The 24,187-nt window shown below is 34.6% G+C and overlaps 1 protein-coding gene across 1 annotated transcript; it reads left to right on the top strand.

The window, feature by feature from the left end:
* Positions 1-21,471: 21,471 nt before the first annotated feature.
* Positions 21,472-22,266, top strand: LOC128548171 (uncharacterized). Its single transcript, XM_053522598.1, has one exon. It carries the CDS (start codon positions 21,472-21,474, stop codon positions 22,264-22,266), a length of 795 nt encoding a protein of 264 aa, XP_053378573.1.
* The last annotated feature ends 1,921 nt before the right edge of the window (positions 22,267-24,187 follow it).

Raw genomic sequence — 24,187 nt, 5'->3', positions numbered from 1 at the left:
TTGTCAACGAAAAGCTTCCAAGCGTAAAGATCCAACCTTCGCCCAGGCTGAAAGTTTACGTTCAAAACGCAGAAAATATGGTAGTGATATGGACACCTGCATTGCACGTTTTCATCAAAATATATCAGTTGGACCACTATATATATGCAGTTGTTGTCATCAAACATGGTTCAAAGAGAGTGTATCAGAAGTTGAGTCTTTGAAAAAATGAAAAATACTTTACAGGTGTATCATCAGTTGATAACACAGAGTGGGTATGCACTACTTGTAGAAACAGCATTATCAAGGGTAAAGTCCCAACATTATCTGTTTTAAATGGAATGAAATGGCCAGCAAAACCGGAAGAAATGGAACTGGAACTGAAGAGCGTTTAATTGCTTTACGTATACATTTCATGCAGATGCGAGAACTACCCCGAGGTCGCCAGTTGTCTGTAAAAGTAAATGCTGTAAATGTTCCTGTTGATATTTAACCAGTTTTAAATGCATTACCAAGACCTTTTGATGAAAACATTACTGTAGCTGTGAAATGGAAGAAAACAAATGTCATTTAAATCATGTGTATTCTCTGAAAATGTACGACCCCTTCGTGTACTTCGTGCTTTGCACTGGTTGATGAAAGGCAGTGGTTTGTACAAAAATGCAAATGTTCAGATTGATGAGCAGTGGATAAAGAGTGTCACGGAAGACAGTAATGAAATATTGCATGAATTTTTGAGTCGCAAGTGAAAGCTTGTTCAAAGTCCAGTATTGTTGATTTTGATGGTGTTGTTAGGGAAATGTGTGAGAATTGTTCATGCTATCAGGACATAGAAAATGTTGATATTTCAAATGAAAACATATCTGCTGTGGAAGAACTTTATGATTCGGATACAGAAGAAGTTGCACAGGAAAATGTTGGAAATATTGACACATCATTGGATGATGCAGATAATGAAAACAGAAATTCTACCTTTACTTTTGCTCCTGGAGAAGGTCAACGGCCCCTCAGTATTTTTCAAGATCTTTGTTTCCCATGTATATTTTGTGGACAGAAGCGAATTGATAATGATGATAGAAAAGTGCCTGTACATTATAGTGATATTGCAAATTGGGAATTGAGAAGTCAGGATAGACGGGCTGCTAATAGCGTACCTAATATATTTTTCAAAGTAAGGAAAATGCAAATGAAGCAACTGAATGATTAAGCAAATGTTGCTGTTAGAAGGTGTCAAACTGGAACAGGAAATATTACTGCTGCACAAGCAAGGAACTCTGAGTACATTGACAACATTGTCAAAAATGATGAAGGTTACTATTTGTTTAAACAGCTTAGAAATTCTTCATCATATTTAGAATCTAGAAAGAAAGATGTTTATGCTATGATTAGGCAGTTGGGTTTGCCAACTTGGTTTATGTCATTGTCCTCGGCTGATACAAGATGGGCTGATCTTTTGAAAATGTTAGCAAGCTTAAATGAAAAAGTGAACTACATTGATGATGAAATTGAAAATTTGACATGGGAACAAAAGACAAAACTCATTCAATCGGATCCAGTCTCTTGTTCCAGATACTTCGAGCATAGAGTTAAAGAGCTCATAAACACAGTTCTGAAAAGTGAACACGAACCTATTGGAAAAGTTACTGATCATTTTTTAGAGTTGAATTTCAGCAACGTGGATCTCCACACATTCACATGATTTTATGGGTAGAAAATGCACCAAAATTCAATGTGGAATCGGATGAGAAATTGGCTGCTTATGTGGATCAGTTTTTAAAATGTTCTATAAACAATTCGAATCTTGGTCGTTTGATAGAACTTCAAATTCACAAAGAACGTGTAGAAAACGAGAAGATAAAATATGTCGCTTCGGTTATCCGTTACCACCTCTTCCTAAAACTATGGTCTTACAACCACTGAAAACAGAAAAGGACAAGTATTATAAAACGTACCAAAATTTACAGAAAAAATGAACAATGAGAAAGATGGATGCGATATGTCTTATGAAGACTTTTTGAAAACTGTTGTGCAAATGACTGAGGGGGAATTTGTTAAATGTATTAGAAGTTCATTAAACTCTTCAAAGGTGTTTTTGAAAAGAAATCCAAGTGAGATCCGTGTAAATTTGTACAATGTGTTAAAAGCATGGAAGGCAAACATTGACATACAATTTGTGTTAGACCCATATGTTTGTGCTATATATATAGTTTCATATATCAGTAAATCCCAAAGAGGAATGAGTAATTTGTTGCATGCAGCTGCAAAAGAAGCTAGAAATGGCAATATGGATATTAAAAGACAAATAAGATATATTGGAAATGTATTTTCAAACAGTGTTGAAGTGAGAACACAAGAGGCAGTTTATTTGGTGCTGCAAATGCCATTGTCTAAAAGCTCAAGGAGTGTTGTCTTTGTAAATACATCAACTCCAAACAAGAGAGTACAGTTATTGAAACCTAAGTCAGTGCTTGATGAATAGCCTGCAAACTCAACAGATGTAATGTCAGACAGTAAAATAAAAAAGATACACAAAGCGGCCAAAACAATTGGAAAAGTATTGTTTAGCTGATTATGTGTGATTATGAGTTAGAAGTAATTTATCCGGATGAACAGAATGACTATAGAGATGAGGAGGAGGAGCAAGTTAATGAGAAAAATGCAGAAATGTCAGTTGGTGACAGTGAAACTAATTTAACTTTAAAGAATAGCATAAAAATAAAACGATGTCATAAAAAAATAACAAGGTATGTGAGATTCAATCGAAAAACAGACGAAGAGAACCATTATAGAGAGAAAATTTTACTGTTCCACCCATGGAGAAATGAAGAGACTGAATTACTTGGAACTTTTAGTACATATAAAGAACACTATGAATCTATGAAGCATACTATGAATCATAAATGTTCTGCTTATGAACATCATGCAGAAGAATTGGAGCTAGCACGAGATTTTGCAGAAGCTGAATATGATGCATTTGATGATATTGCACTAAGTACGCAACAAGTTGAAGGTAATGATGCTGAAGAAGAACCAGTTGAGTCAGAACAGTTTATATATTTTAATCCTGATACAATTGAGCACAGAGAATATGATATAGGAACTGAAATTGGATGTTATGTTTCTGCACCTCAAGTTGATGTAAATGAAAATATCATGTCAGATACTGAGTATAGAAAGCTCTTGCAGTGTTTAAATAGTAAACAGAAACAATTTTACAACCATGTGGTTCACTGGATTAAAACAAAGGGTGCCCCTTTATATGTATTCCTTTCCGGTGGAGCTGGTGTTGGAAAAAGTCTAGTTATTCGAGCATTGTATCAGACTTTGTTTAGAATATTAAATATGACAAAAGGAGAAGATGCTGATCATACAAGGGTGCGTTCACCTTTAGATCAAAGTACCGTGATTTGTCAGCTGTGATTATTGATGAAATTTCAATGGTTAGTAATTCTGTGTTGAATTTTATTGATCAAAGACTTCAATCATTGAAAGGAACTAGAATACTTTTTGGTGGTGTTAGCATTATTGCTGTTGGTGATCTTTATCAGTTGAAACCTGTGAGTTGTGATTGGATATTTAATGACATGAAACATGATGCTTCTGCACTATCAAGAAATCTATGGAAAGACTTATTTTCTATACTTGAATTAACAGAAATTATGAGACAGAAAGATGATCTTGAATTTGCAGAATTGCTAAATAGATTAAGGGTCAATGCATTAACTACTGAAGACAAGATTAGGTTGAAGCAATGTGAAGTTACAACAAATGATACTGAGTATCACAAAAATGCACCTCACATTTTTGCAGAAAACTATTTCATGCATGTTTGTAATGATGAAATTATAAGATGCCGTCCTGACATTGTCTGATTATACATGTACGTATATATGCAAACAATAAGCGTTTATTGATACCTATTAAAATAAAGCTTTCAACAACGGAAGTGCATCATATACAGAAGAATTATAAATGATTTAACGAAAAATGAATGCAATCAATGCTTTAATTTACTTCAAATAAGTACGGTAAGTGATTGAGCAGCATAATAAAGGGGAAAGAACTACGTAGCACCTATCGAAAACAGTTTTGTTAAAAGGCAGCAATTTTAAGGAAAGATCTTATTGGAGTATCAGGGACATTTTGTCACACTACCCACGCCTCCGGGTACATGCGTCCCGCATGCCATTATAACATTACGTTCGACTAAACAAATGTAGAAGACGAGATAAAATATCAAAGGATTTTACTTTTTATAAGTATTTAACGCTTGTAACATTAAGTAAAAAGAAACATCATAAACCTTTAAAATCGTTTAACTTTACTTCCTTGGTTTTAATGCTGCTTTCCTGTATTACTGATTGAAAGGCATTCTGTGGAAGGAAGTGTTGTCTGCTTTTTGTCATGTATCATAGAATGCTAGTCCATATGCAGACTGGGGTTGGTAAAACTTAGCCCTTTGCTATCAAGTTGATCAGGTTTCGGGATTTCGTCAACTGGCAGTGCCGGTGCTTCCACACACTCAGTGTCTGGGTACTTTGTGTGATGGATGGCCTAATATTTGGTTTACGCATATCATTTTTGGCAATGTCCTTTCTGGATACATAGTTCAGTCATGTATATCATGTCTTGTTTCGTCTGGGGTACTATGTATTGGGCCATCAGGCAAGACCTTGTCTAATTAATGGAAAAATTCTGCAGTGTTGTTCAAAGGCGAATTAGGTGCCTTTTGAGGGCCACGTGCTAACAGTTCCTTATCTAAAGCCTGTAGTTCTAATTGCATTCTAAGGCTTTCGTTGTCCATCTCTAAATACTTTAACCTTTGCATTAACTCTTCCATGTCTAAAACACCCGAATGACAACTCAGTTTGTTTTGTTTGTATATCAATGATTAATTCGGAGGGTGCGAGCTGGAACTGGTAATTGTGCCTTTGTGAGGACTGTTTTATTGAAATGCCTTACAGAATTATTCACAAAATATCCCACCGCTGCCACCACTTTTGTAACAAATATCGGTGGGTGCTGTATTTTTCCGAGCGGTCTAGATAAAAATACACTAATTAATGTAATTAAAAGACAAGAAAAAGTAATGCAATAACATTAAAATGAAAGTACCTAAAATGCCGTATATATAATTTTCCTAATGACTGCTTGTCGAATTGATTTTTGTCGCGGGATGCCTATAAATTCTCAAAAACTATTATATAATTTTTCCTCAAGCTATCTGCTTAGTGATTTAAAAGAAATGATTCGAAAAAGATTAGCTTATATAGGTCTATAAAGGAAACAGAAGAATGATCAAAGATACTTGAAATGCCAAGGACTATAATGTATAAAAAAATTACTAGAGTAAATAGTAAACACTTAGCTTACAGCAAAATGTCTAACTAAAATAATCACCAGAATGCCACGACCCAGGCTTCTATGACCAATAAAGACACAGAATGCCCTTATCTGTTCTTTGTAGGAATATCAGCCTAAAGTCTTGGTGCAACTAGTATACTAAGCCACAAAAGACTATTAAAATGCCACTAGAGTACTATGACCCGGGCCTCCAATGCCTTTCAATATATCTAGCTAAAAATGCCTTTCTTTTGCTTTAAAATTGTCTACTTGGCACTGTCGTCCCAAAGTCCCAGCTTCATGAGCTTGACTAGTGCAACAAATAATTAATTATTATCGATGTCTCTCCTTCGAACTCCAACTGCGAACTGAGAGTCTTCTAAAGTGAAGCCAAGTCCTTTGACTTGCTTCTTGATCTGCGCATGCGCCAATTTACTTATCCAATGGTAGTTCTTCTAGGAAATGCGAAGTGCTAATGAACATAACTATATAAAACGTCCACTGATTGGATAAAAATACTTTCATTCAATTCTAATGAACGCCGTCCTGGCATTGTCTGATTATACATGTACGTATATATGCAAACAATAAGCGTTTATTGATACCTATTAAAATAAAGCTTTCAACAACGAAAGTGCATCATATACAGAAGAATAATAAATGATTTAACGAAAAATGAATGCAATCAATGCTTTAATTTACTTCAAATAAGTACGGCAAGTGATTGAACAGCATAATAAAGGGGAAAGAACTACGTAGCACCTATCGAAAGCAGTTTTGTTAAAAGGCAGCAATTTTAAGGAAAGATCTTATTAGAGTAACAGATGTGCGTGAAATTAGCCAGAGCAGCCAGAGTTCAGCCAGAGTTTAGCCAGAGTAGCCAGAGAAGTCAGAACTTTGGTTACTCTGGCTAGCCAGAGTAGCCAGAGTTCAGCCAGAGAAGTCATAACTCTGGTTACTCTGGCTGGCCAGAGTAGCCAGAGTTCAGCCAGAGAAGTCATAGCTCTGGTTACTCTGGCTGGCCAGAGTAGTCAGAGTTCAGCCAGAGTAGCCAGAGTTCAGCAAGAGTAGTCAGAACTCTGGTTAGTTACTCTGGCTGGCCAGAGTAGCCAGAATTCAACCAGGGTAGGCAGAGTTTCTAGATTTTTAACATGTTCTGGCTACTCTGGTCAGCCAAAGTAGCCACAGTAGCCCGAGTCACCAGGATATCATTTGCTCTGGTTACTCTGGCTGTTTCTAACAGAGTAGCCAGAGTTCAGCCAGAGTAGCCAGAGCTTCTAGGATTTTAACATGTTCTGGCTACTCTGGTGAGCCAGACTAGCCGGAGTAGCCAGAGTAACCAGGTACCAAGTTCGCAAAATATTTTCAGGCTTAGCTAAGTTTAATTATGAAACTTAAATATGTCATTTCTATCTTAATAGCATATTTATTTTCAGGTACATGTGTTTTTTACTTTCAATTTGGTGACATTTTTTTTTTTCAACAGAAGGAATATGAGACAATACACTGGGGATAAAATATGCCATGAATAAGATCCAGAATGGGTCAATGCAAAACAAAAGACCATGACAGCCAGGTCGCACTGCACTAAATCACAGTCCAGTGTGGTATGGCATACAGCCGTATAAGTACTGAAGATCCAGGATGAATCGGTGTCGCTTCGTCGTATCTACCCTTCGTGGGAGGCAGGCTACTTTGTAAAATTACAACTTGTATAAAAAGAAAACATACCTAAGCATTATTTACAATGTATATAAACAAACAGCCTTTGCATGTATACCCGTTTATTTCTTTTTTTTTCTTTTTTGAAAATGACATTTCTGATTCGTGTTACTCTTAACTTTGTTCGAAAATCATGCCGTCTTACTGTTTCTTTTTTGTTGTTATGTTATTTTATTTGATATTTTTAGGCTTGTTTTAAAGATTTTCAATCTACCAGAATTATATAGACCTGTGCGCTTTAATCTTTGTGAATTTAAGCCTTCATATACCACACACACAACACGCAACAGGTCTAACTTTTTATTAACCAGGTTTTCAACGAAAACCTGAGTTATTAGAATGGGGTATGTCGTTGGTCGGGCGGGCGGGCGGATGGCGGCGTCAAACTGGTGTTTCCGGTCAATAACTTTTGTTTCGGTAAAGATATTTGAATAAAACTTGGTATGTATGTAGCTTATGTCAAGACAAAGGCTGGGATTGATTTTGGGGTTTCTGGGATCAAGGTCAAGGTCACTGTTACTTAAAATAGAAAAAGGGTTTCCGGTCAATAACTTAACTTAGGAATGAGCTATCATGATGAAACTTGGTATGTATGTTGCTTATATCAAGACAAAGGCTGGGATTGATTTTGGGGTTTCTGGGATCAAGGTCAAGGTCATTGTTACTAAAAATAGGGTAAGGGGTTAGGTTAGGGTTAGGGTTAGCATATCTTCTACATGCATGGAGGGATTTTGATGAAAGTTGGCACAATTGTTCACCATCATGAGACGGAGTGTCATGCGCAAGAACCAGGTCCCTAGGTCTAAGGTCAAGGTCACACTTAGAGGTCAAAGGATACAAGAATGAAAACTTTGTCCGGAGCATATCTTCTTCATGCATAGAGGGATTTTGATGTAACTTGGCACAATTATACACCATCATGAGACGAAGTGTCTTGCGCAGTTCCCTTGTTTAGAATTACTTCCCTTTGTTGTTACTATAAATAGCTTATATTGTAACTTTTTCATTACTAGACGTAGGGAAAAATCGAGACCACTTTTCTGTAGTACAACATGCATGTTACATCCAATTTTGAGGTGTATTTTGACCAATCTCTATCTGGTAAGGATTTCTGTGTGGACTTACAATTTTTTTTTTTTTTTTTTTTTTTTTTAAAGATTAACTTCCCTTAGTTGTTACTATAAATAACTTATATTGTAACTTTTTTATAATTGACCGTAGGAAAAAACCAAGACCACTTTTCTGTGGTACAACATAGTTGTTACTTTCTAATTTTAGGTGTATTTTAAGGTATCTCTACCTGGTAAGGAGTTTTTTGTGGACTTAGAAAAACAAAAGAATTACAATGATTACTAAACAACCACAAAATTAAAATTACATCTGCAAATACAGGTGCTAGAGTAAAGAAATTTGCTGTGACGGGTGTATATTGTGACATTCTGGCACTCTTGTTTATTCTTATGAAAAGTGTTGAAAACCTGGTTTCGTGGCATTGCCGCGTTTCTTGTTTACATTAAAATTATATACAACAGTTAGTGCAACCTAATCATGTATAATATGATTTTTATGAAAAAGGGTCATACATTTTCAAAATGGCTCTAGTTTACATGTTTGTCTGTATTTTCTCTGGCTGTTCTGGCCAGCCAGAGTAACCAGAACCCGTGCGCATTTCAGTTATTCCTGGTTACTCTGGCCAGCCAGAGTAGCCAGACTATGTAAAAATCAGAACAGAGGACTGTATCATAGCAATATCAACGATAATTGGACTCCCATATTTGATGTAAACAGATCATTTACATATAACAGGAAGACATTTCAGAGAGTTCAGTGTCCTTTGCAACCTTCGGCAGGACGTTCTGTACATAGAGCCCAAGGTAGTGCACTTGAAAGAGTTGTCATTGACTTGTCGCAACGCAAAACTCGCAAAGTTCCACATTTACATTATGTTGCATTAAGCAGAGTAAGGTCAAATAAAAATCTTCAGATCCTTAACTTAAATGAGAAAGCATTACACATTGATGGCCAGGTTCAAACAGAAATGCAGCGATTGCATGAAACATCAATGCTTCAACTGTGTGATATTTCTTTAGAGTTGATAGATTCAGTCTCACATTTCAAAGTTGCTTTTAATAATTGTAGATCCTTAAACCTTCATTTTGATGATGTTAGACATGACAAAAATCTGTTGTCAACCCATATCTTTGGATTAACGGAAACACGATTACATCAGTCTGATAATGATAGTGATTATGCAATAGAAGGCTATTGGTTGATTCGAAACGACCAAATTGGATTCAGTTCTTGCCAAAGACCTCCTCATGGATTAGCAATATATGCCAAAGATGCTACCATTATAATGCAGGATGGGAAGTATAGTTCCGATACATTAGAATTCACCATGATAACTGCCAGCCACGTCTTGATTGAAACACAGATTATATTTTTGTATAAGTCACCTCTTGTGTCTGACAGTTATCTTATTTCTTGTCTGAACCAGGAACTTATTCCGTATCTGAACCCATCAAAGCCATTGGTGATAATTGGAGAATTTCAATATTGATGGTTCGCTAAAACATAACATTGTAAAGAAATTAAGTGATATGTTTTCATGCAAAATGCTTATAAAGGAATATACCACAGATCATATGTCAATGCTTGATTTGGTATTTTCTAATGTTAAATTTTCATCTGTTGCTGGCGCAGTTGGAACTTGTGAAACCTATTGGTCAGATCACAAAATTGTCTTTCTCCACATGACAGCTACATAAGGTATACACGCGCATGAGTTTTAAATGCACAAAAGCAACCTCATAGATTTAAACATTTAAACTAGGGATCCTGTCTTGCCTGCCACCTCTCTGGCCACTTATAGCGAGTCCTTAAATATCTGTCTTTGTACATGTATTTTAAATGGAGACCAATAGATTGATAGGAAAGATGGTTTGTCTAGCATTCATATTAAAACAATTTTGATTTCTTCTATGGCACCTCATATTAAATACAAATAAAATACATGGCATTTGTATAGCGCAAAAATGATAAAATATTCTATTGCGCTTTACAATTACATAACACACATTTAAAATATATACACACAAAATATGAACAGGATTCTAGAACTTAAGATTTAGAGATTTGGACATGTATAAATACTATTTTACACCGCTTCTGATATTTTGTATTTTAACAAGACTACACTCATTGTTCATGAAACTTCTTAAACAAATGTGTTTTCAGTTTTGATCTAAAGCTGGCTTCAGACTTAATGTTTTTCAGATAGCTAGGTAGATCGTTCCACCATTTGGGACCAACGACTGGCTAATTTCCATGTTAAATTGAGAAGACTGGTATTAATACACTAAAATGTATATTTCCATGTTAAATTGAGCGGACTGCTATTAATAAACTGAAATGTATATTTCCATGTTAAATTGAGCGGACTGTTAATAAACTGAAATGTATATTTCCATGTTAAATTGAGCGGACTGCTATTAATAAACTGAAATGTATATTTCCATGTAAATTGAGCGGACGGTTATTATTAAACTAAAATTTATATTTCCATGTGAAATTGAGCAGACTGCTATTAATAAACTAAAATGTATATTTTTGAGGTGGCATTTGAGTCTAGACATATTGCGAGGTACAACAATGTATGAATTGTTTTGAAATTGTTCAAGGAAATACTTACTAGTATAGATAAGATAAGATAAGATATGTTTATTATAGTCTCACTCTGCATGAATACAAATATAATACAGTTACATTTACAAATAAAATATTCATGCAAACCTTTCTTTAAAGAAATATGAGAGACTAAGAGAACAAACATTACAGAATTAAACTTTAAAAGTTTCATATTAATATTCTATCACTAAAACTTTTAAAAGTATTTTATACAATTCACAGTAAAATCTCCATCTACTAAAAGAACAATATATTGATATTACACATTATATACATACACATGCCTTTAGCCCTTGGAAACAGACAGACTGTATCAGTGTATCAGGGACAAATTCTTAAATACTTAAAACATATATATTCTTTAAAATCATCTAGGATCTTATCACAAATTACAGGTTATCATCATCCAGTATGTATACCATGTTTAAATTCTTAATAGAGATACTATTAGACAAATAGAATTAGTGACAAATTCTTTAAACATAACCCTGACATCCAGTGAAATGAACTAAAGTATATAGTATCACCAGAAATACTTGAATGTAGTGAAGAGGTGAGTTATTGAGTAGAACATCAAAGACTAGCATTGTTTGGTTCATTCATGTAATGTTTACAGTCAGAATAGAATTGTCAAGGAAGATTTTCCATCCCAAAACAAATTCCGTTTGTCAGATGCAATTTAGCTTTATGCACTAGTTTAAAGGATATATATAGGTTGTATCATATAAGATGTCACGTACATGTACTACATTAGTATACTGGAAGTGATGTAATACTACCACAGTTTTCCAAGTATTGTTTATGCATTTACTCTGTTGAGTCTTTGTCATTAAAATAAAAAAAAATATATTCAGGAGGCAAAGTATGTCTGCAGGAGTAAAAGAAAGATAACAAGTACATGTGCTTTTAAAATTGTCTTTTAAACAATAAGTGACCTAGGAAGGAACAGTGTTTTGGCATCCACTATATTTATACCAAGTCAGGGAGGTGGCTGGTAAGACGGGTTCTAATATCACTTTGTTTGCAATGTGAAAATATTGTTGTAAGCAGATTGTCTGCATTTGTAGTGTGTTTGCCAGCTGTGTCAAACTTCTTCATTAAACTCCCCTATCTTTTCAAAGGTATTTCGAAGAAACAAGTTGGTATAACAATTAGTTTGCCTTTCCAATTTTTGACATTTTAGATGAGTGTCCAGAATGTAAAGGCAGTAGTTTTCTACTGAATACTTTAAAGTCAGATAAAAAATATATTATTTCTTATATTTGACAAATTCCTGTTTGATTTTGATATGTGCAACAGCTTATTTTGTTAGTGATTCTTGAATAAACGAACGCATTTCCCGTGTCACATTTTTAGAATATTGTTCAATGCTCAGTGTATTTAAATGATACAGCAAAGCTATGGAATACTTTACCACAACAAGTGCAGACTGTTAAATCTTTTCCTCAATGTAAAAGACAATTTATTAAGTGGAATTTCACTGGTAGTTTTTATGTGTGTTATACTTGTTATTCTGGAACTGCTATTTTGATTGTTAAGATGTCTTTTATGCTCCCTGTAGGGAAACATATAACAGTTGCACTGTCCGTTCATTCATCTGTTTGTTACATTGATAACTCAAGAACAGTTGGGTATAGGATTCTTAAACTTTATATTCAGGTTAGTCATGACTAGTAGATGACCCCTATTGTTTTTAGGTCACTGGGTCAAAGGTCAATATCACTGTGACCTTCAACAAAAAATATACTAAAATTTCTGCCCATCGGTTAGCTTGGTAATGGTCATTTTTTACACTGTGTAGTACAGGTTTTGGTGCTAACCAGTGATAGTCATGATTAGTAGATGGCCCTTATTGACTTTGAGGTCAACAATCAAGGTCCTTGACCTTCAACAAGATAACGGTTTTTGATCAATAACTGCAGAATGCTTGGACCTAGGATGAAAGGTTGGTCTTGGATGACCCCTTTTTATTTTCAGGTCACTAGGTCAAGGTCAGCGTGCCATCATAGACCATAGTGAGACACAAATTAGCGTTTGATACTCCTTCTTTTGCTCAAAGTATACATTATTAGAGTTTCTATGACTTTTAACATGGCTCATTCAGGAGCATTTGTCATCTCACTGTGACAGCTCTTGTCTTTAATTGTATTGCATCGTACTAGATGCAGTACTTTTAGATTTGAAATTGAATATTTAGTATGTAGCTAATGCTAATGTTAACTCCTAACATCAAGTATGTTCATGCTAGCAGATGCATATTTTCATATTCTGTTGTGTATATATTGTAAATTTTGTATTTATACTTGTATATTGTTGTAGACCCTAATGTAAATTGGTTGGCCAATTCTGTTATCCACTAATGATTGCAAGCTGGGGGAGACATATGTGTTTTTGTTACAAAAAATGCTTAGATCTGGCTTTAATTAACTGTGTGTGATAACATTTTCATAGATGTTGAGGATTTTGACAAACAGTAATTATATGTATTTGAGCAAGGAATATTTCATATTGTAGTTTCTTATCAATTTTCATTTTGTCTTGATAAAAACCATGTAATAAGCATACCTATACTAAAAACTTTAAAAATCTTCTTGTCTGAATGGGCTTAGATATTCGGCATGTAGCATTATGTAGTGGCCCTTGTATAATATGATATTTTTATGTAGATACTTTTAATGTCCTCAGTCAAATATCTGTTGTTTTAGCCTTGACAAAGTCAGGCCATTGATGCTATGCATTTACAAATAGTATTGTTAAATATTTTATCTTTGACAGATCACAATTTGTATACTTGTAAATAATGCATATGTAAATATTTATAAACGACTGAGCAGGGCTTATGTCATATGACACAGTTAATTTGACAACAGTTACTGTCCTGTAAGTGACTTCATGAAATACATTTATTAAACCCAAAATCCAAAATCTGACCAGCTGCAGCAATACCGAAGACAAGAGTTTTTAACATGGTGTAATTTATGAGACCATTATTATCCTTCTGGTCGTATTAATGTATGGCCCTGAAAGGGCCAGAATTAGCTATTTTGACCTTGTCTGCACAATAGCAGCTTCATTTATGATTTTATTTTAACCAAACTTGCACACAACTTGTATCACTATAAGATCTCAGTTCCTTTATTGAACCGGCCAGATCCCTTTATGGGTTTCAGAGTTATGGCCCCTGAAAGGGCCAAAATTAGCTATTTTGACCTTGTCTGCACAATAGCAGCTTCATTTATGATTTGATGTTAACCAAACTTGCACACAACTTGTATCACCATAAGATCTTGGTTCCTTTCTTGAACTGGCCAGATTCCATCATGGGTTCCAGAGTTATGGCCCCCTAAAGGTCCAAAATTGGTTATTTTGGCTTTTGCAGCCATATAGAGACTTCATTTATGGTTTGATTTGATACAAACTTCCAAAATATCTTCAACAACAATAAATCTTGGATTCCATGACAAATCAGATCCAATCGTAGGTTCCAGAGTTATTTTATATCTGATTACCTCCCCTGATTGTAATCAAAATGAATTTATATCAGTAAGTACTTATAGGACTTATTTGAAATTTCATTATTGTCATTAGTTGGACTAAGCCAATCAGGGTAGATAACTATGGACTGATTTTATGTCAAATTACCTCCCTTTATTTCAAATTAAAATGGGTATATCTCCATAACTAATGAAGATACTGATCTGAAATTTCATTAATGTCAACAGATTTATTTGGAAGATCCTTCTTTTGTTCACTTACAATAATTTTCTTTTTAATTACTTCCCTTTTACGTTACTATAAATAGCTTATTTTTAGTAACTTTTTTATTACTGGTTGTAGGGAAAAACCGAGACCACTTTTCTGTGGTACAACATGGATGGTACCTCCAATTTTTAGGTGTATTTTGACATATCTGTACCTTTAAAAAAAAAAAATTCTTTTTGGTTAAATTTCTTCCCTTTGTTGTTCCTGTCCTTTGGACTTAGATATTTTTTCTGAGGACCTTCTTGTCCTCAAGTGCAATGATAACAGGTGAGCGATTTAGGGCCATCATGGTCCTCTTGTTTCATTTGTGACTGTATCTAGTATACTGAAAAATACAAGTGCTGTCTTGTCATATTTCATTTATTTTTCCCCAATTTTAAAAACAATATGTTCTACATAAATTCAACTAATCAATCATAATAAACAATTAGGTCAGTCAGCATAAACAATCCTGAAAACGCTGCCATTCAAGATGTGTAAATCTGTTTGCATCAACTGTAACATAAAGTACCGTATATATAACCAAGTACAAATATGCAGAAAAATTATTAGTACGCATATCTGATAAATGCATTGTTTTTCTTGAAGGAGAATAACAGTATTTATATCAGATAAACACTGCATGCAGAATATTTACTGCTGAAGAATGACAGATGTTGCAGTACAACTATGAAAAACAATTGAAAGTAGAGCCATATGACATAGATTGTGTCTATGTGACACTAAACACAACGATTTAATATTATGCAACCATCATTTTCTAAAGCAAGACAAAAGAACAATAATTTATGCAGATAAATTTTTAAGTATAAATTCTGCATTTGACATGATGTATTTTTCAGTATGCTGCAGATTAAAAAACAAATGCGTTTTACATATATCTGTAATGATTCACTTTAACATATTCCTTTGTAACAATTGTTTATTGTACGTCAGAATTAGTGATGTTAAGCATGATATGAGTGTTTCTTAAAAAAAATCACTGCTGATGTAAATACTTTGTTACATTATCAACATTATTTTCATGAATCTATTAAATCTGTTAAAAGAAATGAAAAGTTTGTTATTATTGTAAGTAACACCAATTAATAACAGAAATGCTTGTACTAGAAATATATTATAGCCCTTCATAGGCATAGGAGCAGAGTATACCAGGCCCCTCAACTTTGAGTGTCGGAGGCTTTTGCTCGCCCAACGTTTGGTCCCAAAACAGGATTTTTCATAGAAAAAAACAGTACATAAAGGGGAAAAGGCTTATTTGAAAGACCATTTAGATGTACTGGTTTTATACAATGTCCATCAATAGTCAATTGTAAAAGAATTTTATCCCCCCCCCCCCCCCCCCCCCCCCCCCCGCCCCCTCCCCTCTTTCGAGTAAGATATATTGTTTTGCTCATGTCAGTCTAGTCTGGTTATTGACCAGATAATCTTTTTGAATTTTTTCGGCGAATGCCGTATTAAGAACGAATTCGTGACCATGCCACGTGATTTCAGTTTTCAAATCAGACTACTCGGTAACGCATTATAGATAATTTATCAAAATGAACGATTTATGCAACACTCTGCCTGATTGGACGAGAGTGTCTATTTGTTTCACTCTGCTGATTGTGCTACGCTGGGTGAAATGTAGACAAAGCATTTATGCTAAATGACGCTGTTCACAGTTTTAAAGCTAAGTTTCGCTCAGCATATTTAGCAAGAATATTGATATATCTAAAAAATGATAAGTAAGTTTAATAAATATGATAAAAACCTGTTCAAATACCAACATATATCAATTTACAGAAAGAGCTGAATACGGTCTGTGTATCACATGAATAAGGGTGTGATTAGAGTCTTCTATGTCCAGACCGCTGCTGTAATTATTTGTCGTAGAATAAACGAAACAAAATTGCACATATAGGAAACCTTTGTAAACATTTTTAAGAGAACCATTTAAATTGTTGTTAAGTGTGGTGTTTGGTTTTGCTATTTGCAAAATGTTAGACAGATGATAGAATGACACGATTTGTAAACCTCATATACTTTTTGTCTTACTACAATTAGCCGACAATCTTTTTTAAAGATTGTTCTTGTTTTTCACTCTCCTGATTGTGCAACGCTAAGTGAAATGTCAGACAATGAGTGTTTAAGGTGGAATAGCACTTTGTAATTTTTTTACAACCCGCATATGATTTTGATATCATATTAAAGTAGAAGTTATCCCCGGCATGAATGTGTAACTGTTTTCTTGGTTACTAGTGAAACGTTTTAGCTATGACGTCGCAAACATTACCATGCACGTCTGTTTTGGCGCCACGTTAGAAAGCGATAAAAAATCGGTTTATTTTTTCTCATTTGTTTATTTTTCAATTTACGGCAATTAAATTTACATCTTTATGTGTGTTATACGAAGGTCTACGGCGCTGGATAGTAGTTGTCACTTTTGTTTTCAAAATGATGGAAAAAAATGAAGAAAAACGACATTCTCAAAATTTTAGTTTTATTGAAAAAATCACACACTCGTTAAATTAACGGGAAAACGGCTCGAAATTATTTTGCCAAAATTTTATATATTTAAGATAAAATTATGTTTAACAAAATTTAAAAAAAATTGAGAACTTTTACCATCTAGTATTCTTTTTAATCACAGATTTTGTCCGCTATCCGACGAACAAAAAGTGACGTCAAAATGCGTTCTTAGATACAATGCGGGCATGGTTTCGTAAGAATAATCTATATACTTAAAAAGGCATGTATGCACTGAATATTCCCCTATAAATGTACTTCATTTTTCTTAATTCTTAACTGTTTTATAATAAAAATATTTCGTGAATGAATTTCATAAAAATTCTGTTTCCAGATCTTGTTAAATCTGGCAAAAATGTGCCGTCATGTAGGCAATCAAAGTCATTTATATGTAGGCAATCAAAGTCATTTATAAATATACCGATTTTTAATTTTTTACGAAATGAAAATTGTTTGAAAATTTTAATAGCTGAAGAATGTAAAAGCTGAAGAACGTTAAAGAAGGATCTCGAGCCCGCCCGCCCGCTTCGCTCATTAGTGATAGCGCAGGTCTGCGGATCGCGGGTTCGTGAGTCCGAGCCCTGAGCGAGGCGTACGTTCTCCGAGACGATATGATAAAAGACAGTATCTGAAATCAATCGTCCTCCACCTCCGATTCATGGGGGGAAGTTGGCAGTTACTAAGCGGAGAACATGTTTGTACTGGTACAGAATCCAGGAAGACTGTTTGGTTAACTGCCCACCGTTACATAACTGAAATACTGTTGAAAAACCCAAGACAAACAAACAAAAGAAGAATCTCATGATAACAGTGAGGTCACACGAACACATGACATAACAGATTCCATCAAGTGCAGTGATAAAAACAATGTCTTACAGGAAGCCTTTTTCGCAGGTAAAATATCTTTTTTTTCTAAAATGTAGTAGTGTTTGACAATACCTTGTTTCCCTTTAAATTATGGTACTTTGCAGTGATAGATATCTACATGTTTAGATTTTAAACATGTACTTTTACCTTTGCTAGTAACTTTATTCAGACGTAGGCGTACCTTTGTGATTAAAAACTTTTTCAAGCTGATGTACAACGGATATACTACGGCAGTATGTTTAGGACATGCATCTATTTTTTTAAAGATTAAATTATTTCGCGCGCACGACAGCTTAGCTCGTGGTCACGACATCTTATCTCGTGGTTTCGACAACTTATCTCGTGTGCAAGAAATATTATCTGGAGAGCACGACATTTTGGAATGACGCTGTTTACAGTTTTAAAGCTACGCTTCGCTCAGTATATTTAGCAAGAATATTGATATATCTAAAATGATAAGTAAGGCCTCACCAAATTAAAAAGTTGTTCATCGGATTTGCCGCTCGTATATTTTCAGAAACACAAAAAAAATATTTTTTTTGTTTTTGGCTTGCGCTCGCCCCATTGAAAAAAATCAATCCAAAATTTTTTGGTGCGCTACTTTTTACGGACGTAAAAGTGTATAAATGCTTATAATTCCAGTCCTAGATTGTTCTCAAATGGATTTTAATCAAAATAAATACATACTACGCACACATCGTCTCACTTATATTTAGTTGCATTAAAGTTGTTTCCCCTTTATGCAGTTACGCCATTTTCTTCAAATGTTTACCAAATTACCTGCTAAAAAAAATCGATTTATTTCATTGAAAACTGGATGAAGAAAAGCTTACTAATTTATTTGATAACATCAATCTACATTATTTTGGTAAGGGTAAATACTTATTGATGCATGTCACTTATCTGTTTTCTGTTTTTCCTGTCCGAATGATCAGCATTTGGCAAATGATTTGCATACGAAAGTTGGTGGGGTAAGGAATTTACATTATGAGTTGTTTTCAGAACCGTTTCGATTTTCAAATTTTCCAATCATTTAGTTGACTAATGTTAATGCTAATGCACGTTAATCTCCATTTCAGACTTTAATTAAGACTTTGTTTCAACAAATTTAATATGTTATGAAAGTTTAAAGTTAGAAAAAGAGCTGTAGGCTACAAGAAGACATCATGCTCGACTTTTCTGAATTAAAGCTTTGCCAGTAAAAGGGGCATGATAGTCAGAAGCTTTGAAAGTACAGAGCTATTGGTCATTATATAAAACTTAATATTTGATGTATCAAAAACTTCGTAAAGTCAGCTAAGAATGCTACATTTTCATAGCAGTAAATATTCAAGTCACATATGTATGTGATAAGTATGGTGTAAGGTTATGCATTGTTGTTTACTACATATTTTCTAACAGCATTTTCAAAAGCATGCATTATTTGATTACAGTGTACTGTATGACACTGTTAATACATTTTTTTCACGAGTTCGCTTTGTTAGGCGTCTGCAGGTCAGATTTTCTCAATCCCTGGGGACTTACTTTTTAATTTAAAAGGGCTATGCATTCTATTTTAAGGTTTTTATTAGTCAGTCGAGAGCCAAATGAAGATAAATATATTTCTTCGCTCTTCGCTCGCTCCTGATTTTCTCAAAAACCTAAAAAAATATTTAAATTATTTTTTCGCTCGCCGCCTCAATTTTTTCAGAAAAAAATCCGATGAACAACTTATCAATTTGGTGTGGCCTAAGTTTAATAAATGTAATAGAAACCTGTTCAAATACCAATATGTATCAATTTACAGGGAGAGCTGAATACGGTCTGCGTATCACATGAATGAGGGTGTGATTAGCCGATCGATTAATATCTTCTAGGTAGAGAAGTGACTTCAAGACCACTGCTGTAATTATTCGACGTAGAAAAAAAATCACGAAACAATATTGCACCGTTACGAGACCTTTGTGAAAATGGGAACCATTTAAATTGTTTAAGTGTTGTGTTTCGTTTTGCTATTTTCAAAATGTTAGATAGATGATAGAATAACACAAATGATATGAAAACCTCATAAACTTCTTGTCTTAATACAATTCGCCGACCATCTTTTTTAAAGATATTTCTTGTCTTCTCTTAACTTCTATATTTTCGCTTTTACTATCTCAGCAAATTCACCCTTAGCCCAGATTATATTTACCTTAGTTGGTCCGTAGACCATTTGGTTTTCGCTCAATAACTAGAAAACGCTTAGGCCTACAGTGGTCAAACTTCATAGGATGATTGTCTGTGGTCAGTAAATAACCCCTATTGTTTTGGGGTCCTATCGATAACTGAAGAACGCTTAGGCCTACAAGCCTCAGACTTCATAGAATGATTGCCTATGGTCAAAGAAAAAGCTTGTTAACACTGTAGACGCCACATTTACAACCCTACCATCATGAAACTTAGTCAAAATGTTTATCTTGATTATTCTGAGGCCAAGTTTAACAGGTGAGCGATATAGGGTCATCATGACCCTCCGGTTTAAGTTTGGACAACATGTATAATTCTTGATACATATTTCAATACTCATCTTGAATAGTCTTAATCGTGATCTACTGACCTACTTTCTTGTTTTTGAAGGTACAGCAGTTGATAACTTTTGATACAGATTTCAATACTCGTCTTTAAAGTCGCACCACAAAATAACTGTATTCTTTTGTATTTCCATGACGGTAATTATGTATGCTTTGCGTTTATGCATGTTTCTCGGCCAATGGAGCAGATTTCTCTCTTGATTGCACTCTTCAGTTCATAAGTATTGGCTGGAGTAGGTTTATTTACACTGTCTTTCAAATAGCCCCACAAAAAGAAGTCAAGGGGGCTCAAATCAGGCGAGTGAGGAGGCCATTCTTGGTCAGCCCTGAGTGAAATGAAATTTCGTTCAAATGTTTTTACTAGCCATTCTATCACGTCCGCAGCAGTGTGGAGCAGCCCCATATTTCTGAAACCACATACTGTCTATGTTTACACCCTTCCTCTTTTACGCGGGAATGAATTTTCTTTTCAGAATATTAAGGTAGCGAACCTTATTTATCGTTTCAACATTACCTTCATCATCTTTGAAGAAAAACGGGCCATCAATACCGTCAACACTCAAAGCTGCCCAATCAGTAACCTTTGCACTATGTAGTGGTTTCTCTATACAAAAGTCGGGTTTCTCAGTCCCCCAAAATCTACAATTCTTCTTGTTAACCTGTGCATTGAGAGCTTCGTCAGAAAACCAAAGTGTATCAACAATATCACTACGAGAAATCACCCTTAGTGAAATGCAATGGCATTAAAACATCATTGAGTTACCATTTATTTTTTGGGAAACTAACCATTGAAATATCATTTTTTATTCATACACATTATAGTGCAATCATTGAAAACCATTAAAAAAACCATTGAAACACCATTGAATTACCATTGAAATGGGCCGAAATATGCAAATGAGCTCTCTTAAGTCAGGTATTGAGTGAGACGAACTCTATTCTATACGAAGAGGAGATTACCCCGCAGGTAACTGTACCTGTCAACAATAGCTTTGATGTATTGAACGATCAGGTGGGTCACGAACAAGTGTCTTTGATAGGGTCTGGCAATATGGCGGAGGCTAAGGCAGGCGAGTCAAATGGACCCACAAATGCAGACATTATTGCTATGCTGGGAAAAATTAATTTGAAACTGATCGATGTAGATAAGAAGCTCGAATCTCTTGAGTCAATACAAAGAAAAGTAGAAGCTAAGGTCCAAGGGTTAGAAAATAAAGTAGACAATTTTGATTATGAACTTAAAAAACTATGGTTACACGTTGACTCTACATCCAAAGCGACGGATTCAAAAATTGATCATGTTGTAAATCGTGTATCGTCCACTGAGATCGAAAGTGAGGTGGCTCGTAAGAGGATTGAAAATCTTGAAAAGAAAAATGTCGAAATGAAAGAGTCCTTGACATATATGCAATCGCAATCCATGCGCAATAATTTGATTTTCGGTGGAATTAAGGAAGAAACAAATGAAAATCCTGAAAAAACAGAAACTATCCTCCGAAATTTCATGGTTGAAAAACTACAGCTTGCAAGAGAATTAGTTGCAAATATGAAAATTGAAAGGGTACATCGTATGGGTCCTCCTGCACAAGATCAAACTGAAAGGCAAACTAAAATTCGCCGCATTGTTTGCAAGTTCAACCTGTTCCAGGACAGAGAAGTTGTTCGGAAATCCAGTCATAAACTTAGGAGTACGAGTTATTATATCACGGAGCAGTTTCCACCGGAAATTGCAGTGAAAAGGAAAAGTCTTTTCAGGAAAATGAAGCAGGAAAAGGAGGCCGGCAATACTGCCTGGGTCTCATACGATAAGTTATACGTCAACGGCAAAGTTGTTTCCGACGCGTAGGAGCTCGCGGATGGACTTAAGTGTTTAGTTTGGAACTGCAACGGACTTAGTTCTGCTAAAAGAGCGGACAAAAATTTCACAGATTTCTTGACGGAAAACGATCTTATTATACTTACGGAGTCATGGACTAGTAAATCAAGTAACATTGAATTAGACGGTTATTTTTGTTATAATTTATATCGAAAATTCAGGCATCGCAATGCAAAGCGAAATAGCGGTGGAATTGTGATATACGTACGAAATAGTATTAAAGATGGAATTACTCTTGTAAAAAATGTACATGATACGATTGTTTGGATAAAGTTTGATAAATATTTCTTCAAAAACCCTTCCGATATTTACTTGGCGGCAGTATATTTATGGCCCGAAAATTCCCCGGTTGCAAATATTTTGGATATAGACTTATTTGACTGTTTGCAAAATGATATAGAATATTTCAAAGCTAGAGGCACGGTTCTTATTTCCGGTGATTGTAACGCAAGGACATCGTGTAAAAACGATTTTATCTTATGTGATAGTTATGTGTCGGACATCGACGAGGATGAATATTTTATTGATACGCCCCTGCCGAGATTTTCAATGGATAAGGGAAGTAACTCTTATGGTAACAGGCTAATAGACATGTGCAAGTCTACCTCCCTTAGAATAGCTAACGGTCGTCTAGGCGCCGATTTTGGCAAAGGTGTATATACATGTTATAGTTATAATGGAGCCAGCGTGATTGATTATTTACTGTTAAGTGAAAAAGATTTTAACATGATAAATAATTTTAATGTTAGTAATTTCAATGAGTTCAGTGATCATTCTGCTTTAAAATTTAAAGTGTTGTGTCATTCAGGGGTTGAAAATTGCTCCACATCCTTCAATTACGAGTTTGTCAAATGGGATGATAACGCAAAAGAAGCATACCGTGCTGGATTGATAGCAAAGCTACCAGTATTAAATGGCATTTTGTACCAATATGAGATAAACAATGCAAATAGTATAAATGAAATGGTAAACGCATTCACGGACGTAGTTAGGGGGGTGGCAGACCCCTTATTCTTAAAATATGGCAGTAAAATTGACAATTTCGAAGTCACACAAGAAGATAAGTCGTCTAAATGGTTCGACTATGACTGTAGAGAGGCAAAACGTTTGTATAAACATGCTCTTTCTCAATTCAATAAGTCTCATACGGAGTCTAATCGACTGGAATTGGTGCAGTTAAAGAAATCATACAAAGATCTTATAAAGAAAAAACGCAGGTCTTTTAAATGGCAATTAACAAAAAATTTTGAAAACTTAAAAAGGTGCAAACCTCGGGAGTTTTGGCGTTATTTTAAAAGTCAAAAGGGGGCAAATAATAATGGAATAGGAATAGATGATTTTAAACTTTATTTTGAGAATATGTTCTCGGGTGTAAATCATGCTTCTAACCAGAGTGCAGAAAATTTTATTAATAGTCACGATTTTGATGATTTTAACCCTGTTTTTTCTGAATTAGATAGAAATATATCCTATCAGGAGGTATAAAGCAATTTCGATGCTTAACAGAAATAAAGCAGCTGGTATGGACAACCTGCTAAATGAATACTTTATTGAAGCAAGTGATATTCTTTCAGGTCATATTACTGAATTATTTAATAATATTTTAGAATCCGGTATTTTCCCGGAAATATGGACAAAAGGTTGTATAATACCGTTGCATAAAAAAGGAAATAAAGAAGATGTACAAAATTACAGAGGTATAACCTTACTAAGTCATCTTGGTAAACTGTTCACTAGTGTATTAAACCAACGAATTACTAAATGGTGCAATGAAAATAATGTGATATCCGATGCACAATTCGGATATAAAAAAGGTTGCTCAACAATAGATGCTGTGTTCATTTTACAATCCCTGATTGAAAAATTTTTGAATGAAAATAAACGATTGCAT

Source organism: Mercenaria mercenaria, chromosome 14, assembly GCF_021730395.1.
Source record: "Mercenaria mercenaria strain notata chromosome 14, MADL_Memer_1, whole genome shotgun sequence".
Lineage (NCBI taxonomy): Eukaryota > Metazoa > Mollusca > Bivalvia > Venerida > Veneridae > Mercenaria > Mercenaria mercenaria.
This window is presented reverse-complemented; position numbering and strand designations above follow the sequence as displayed.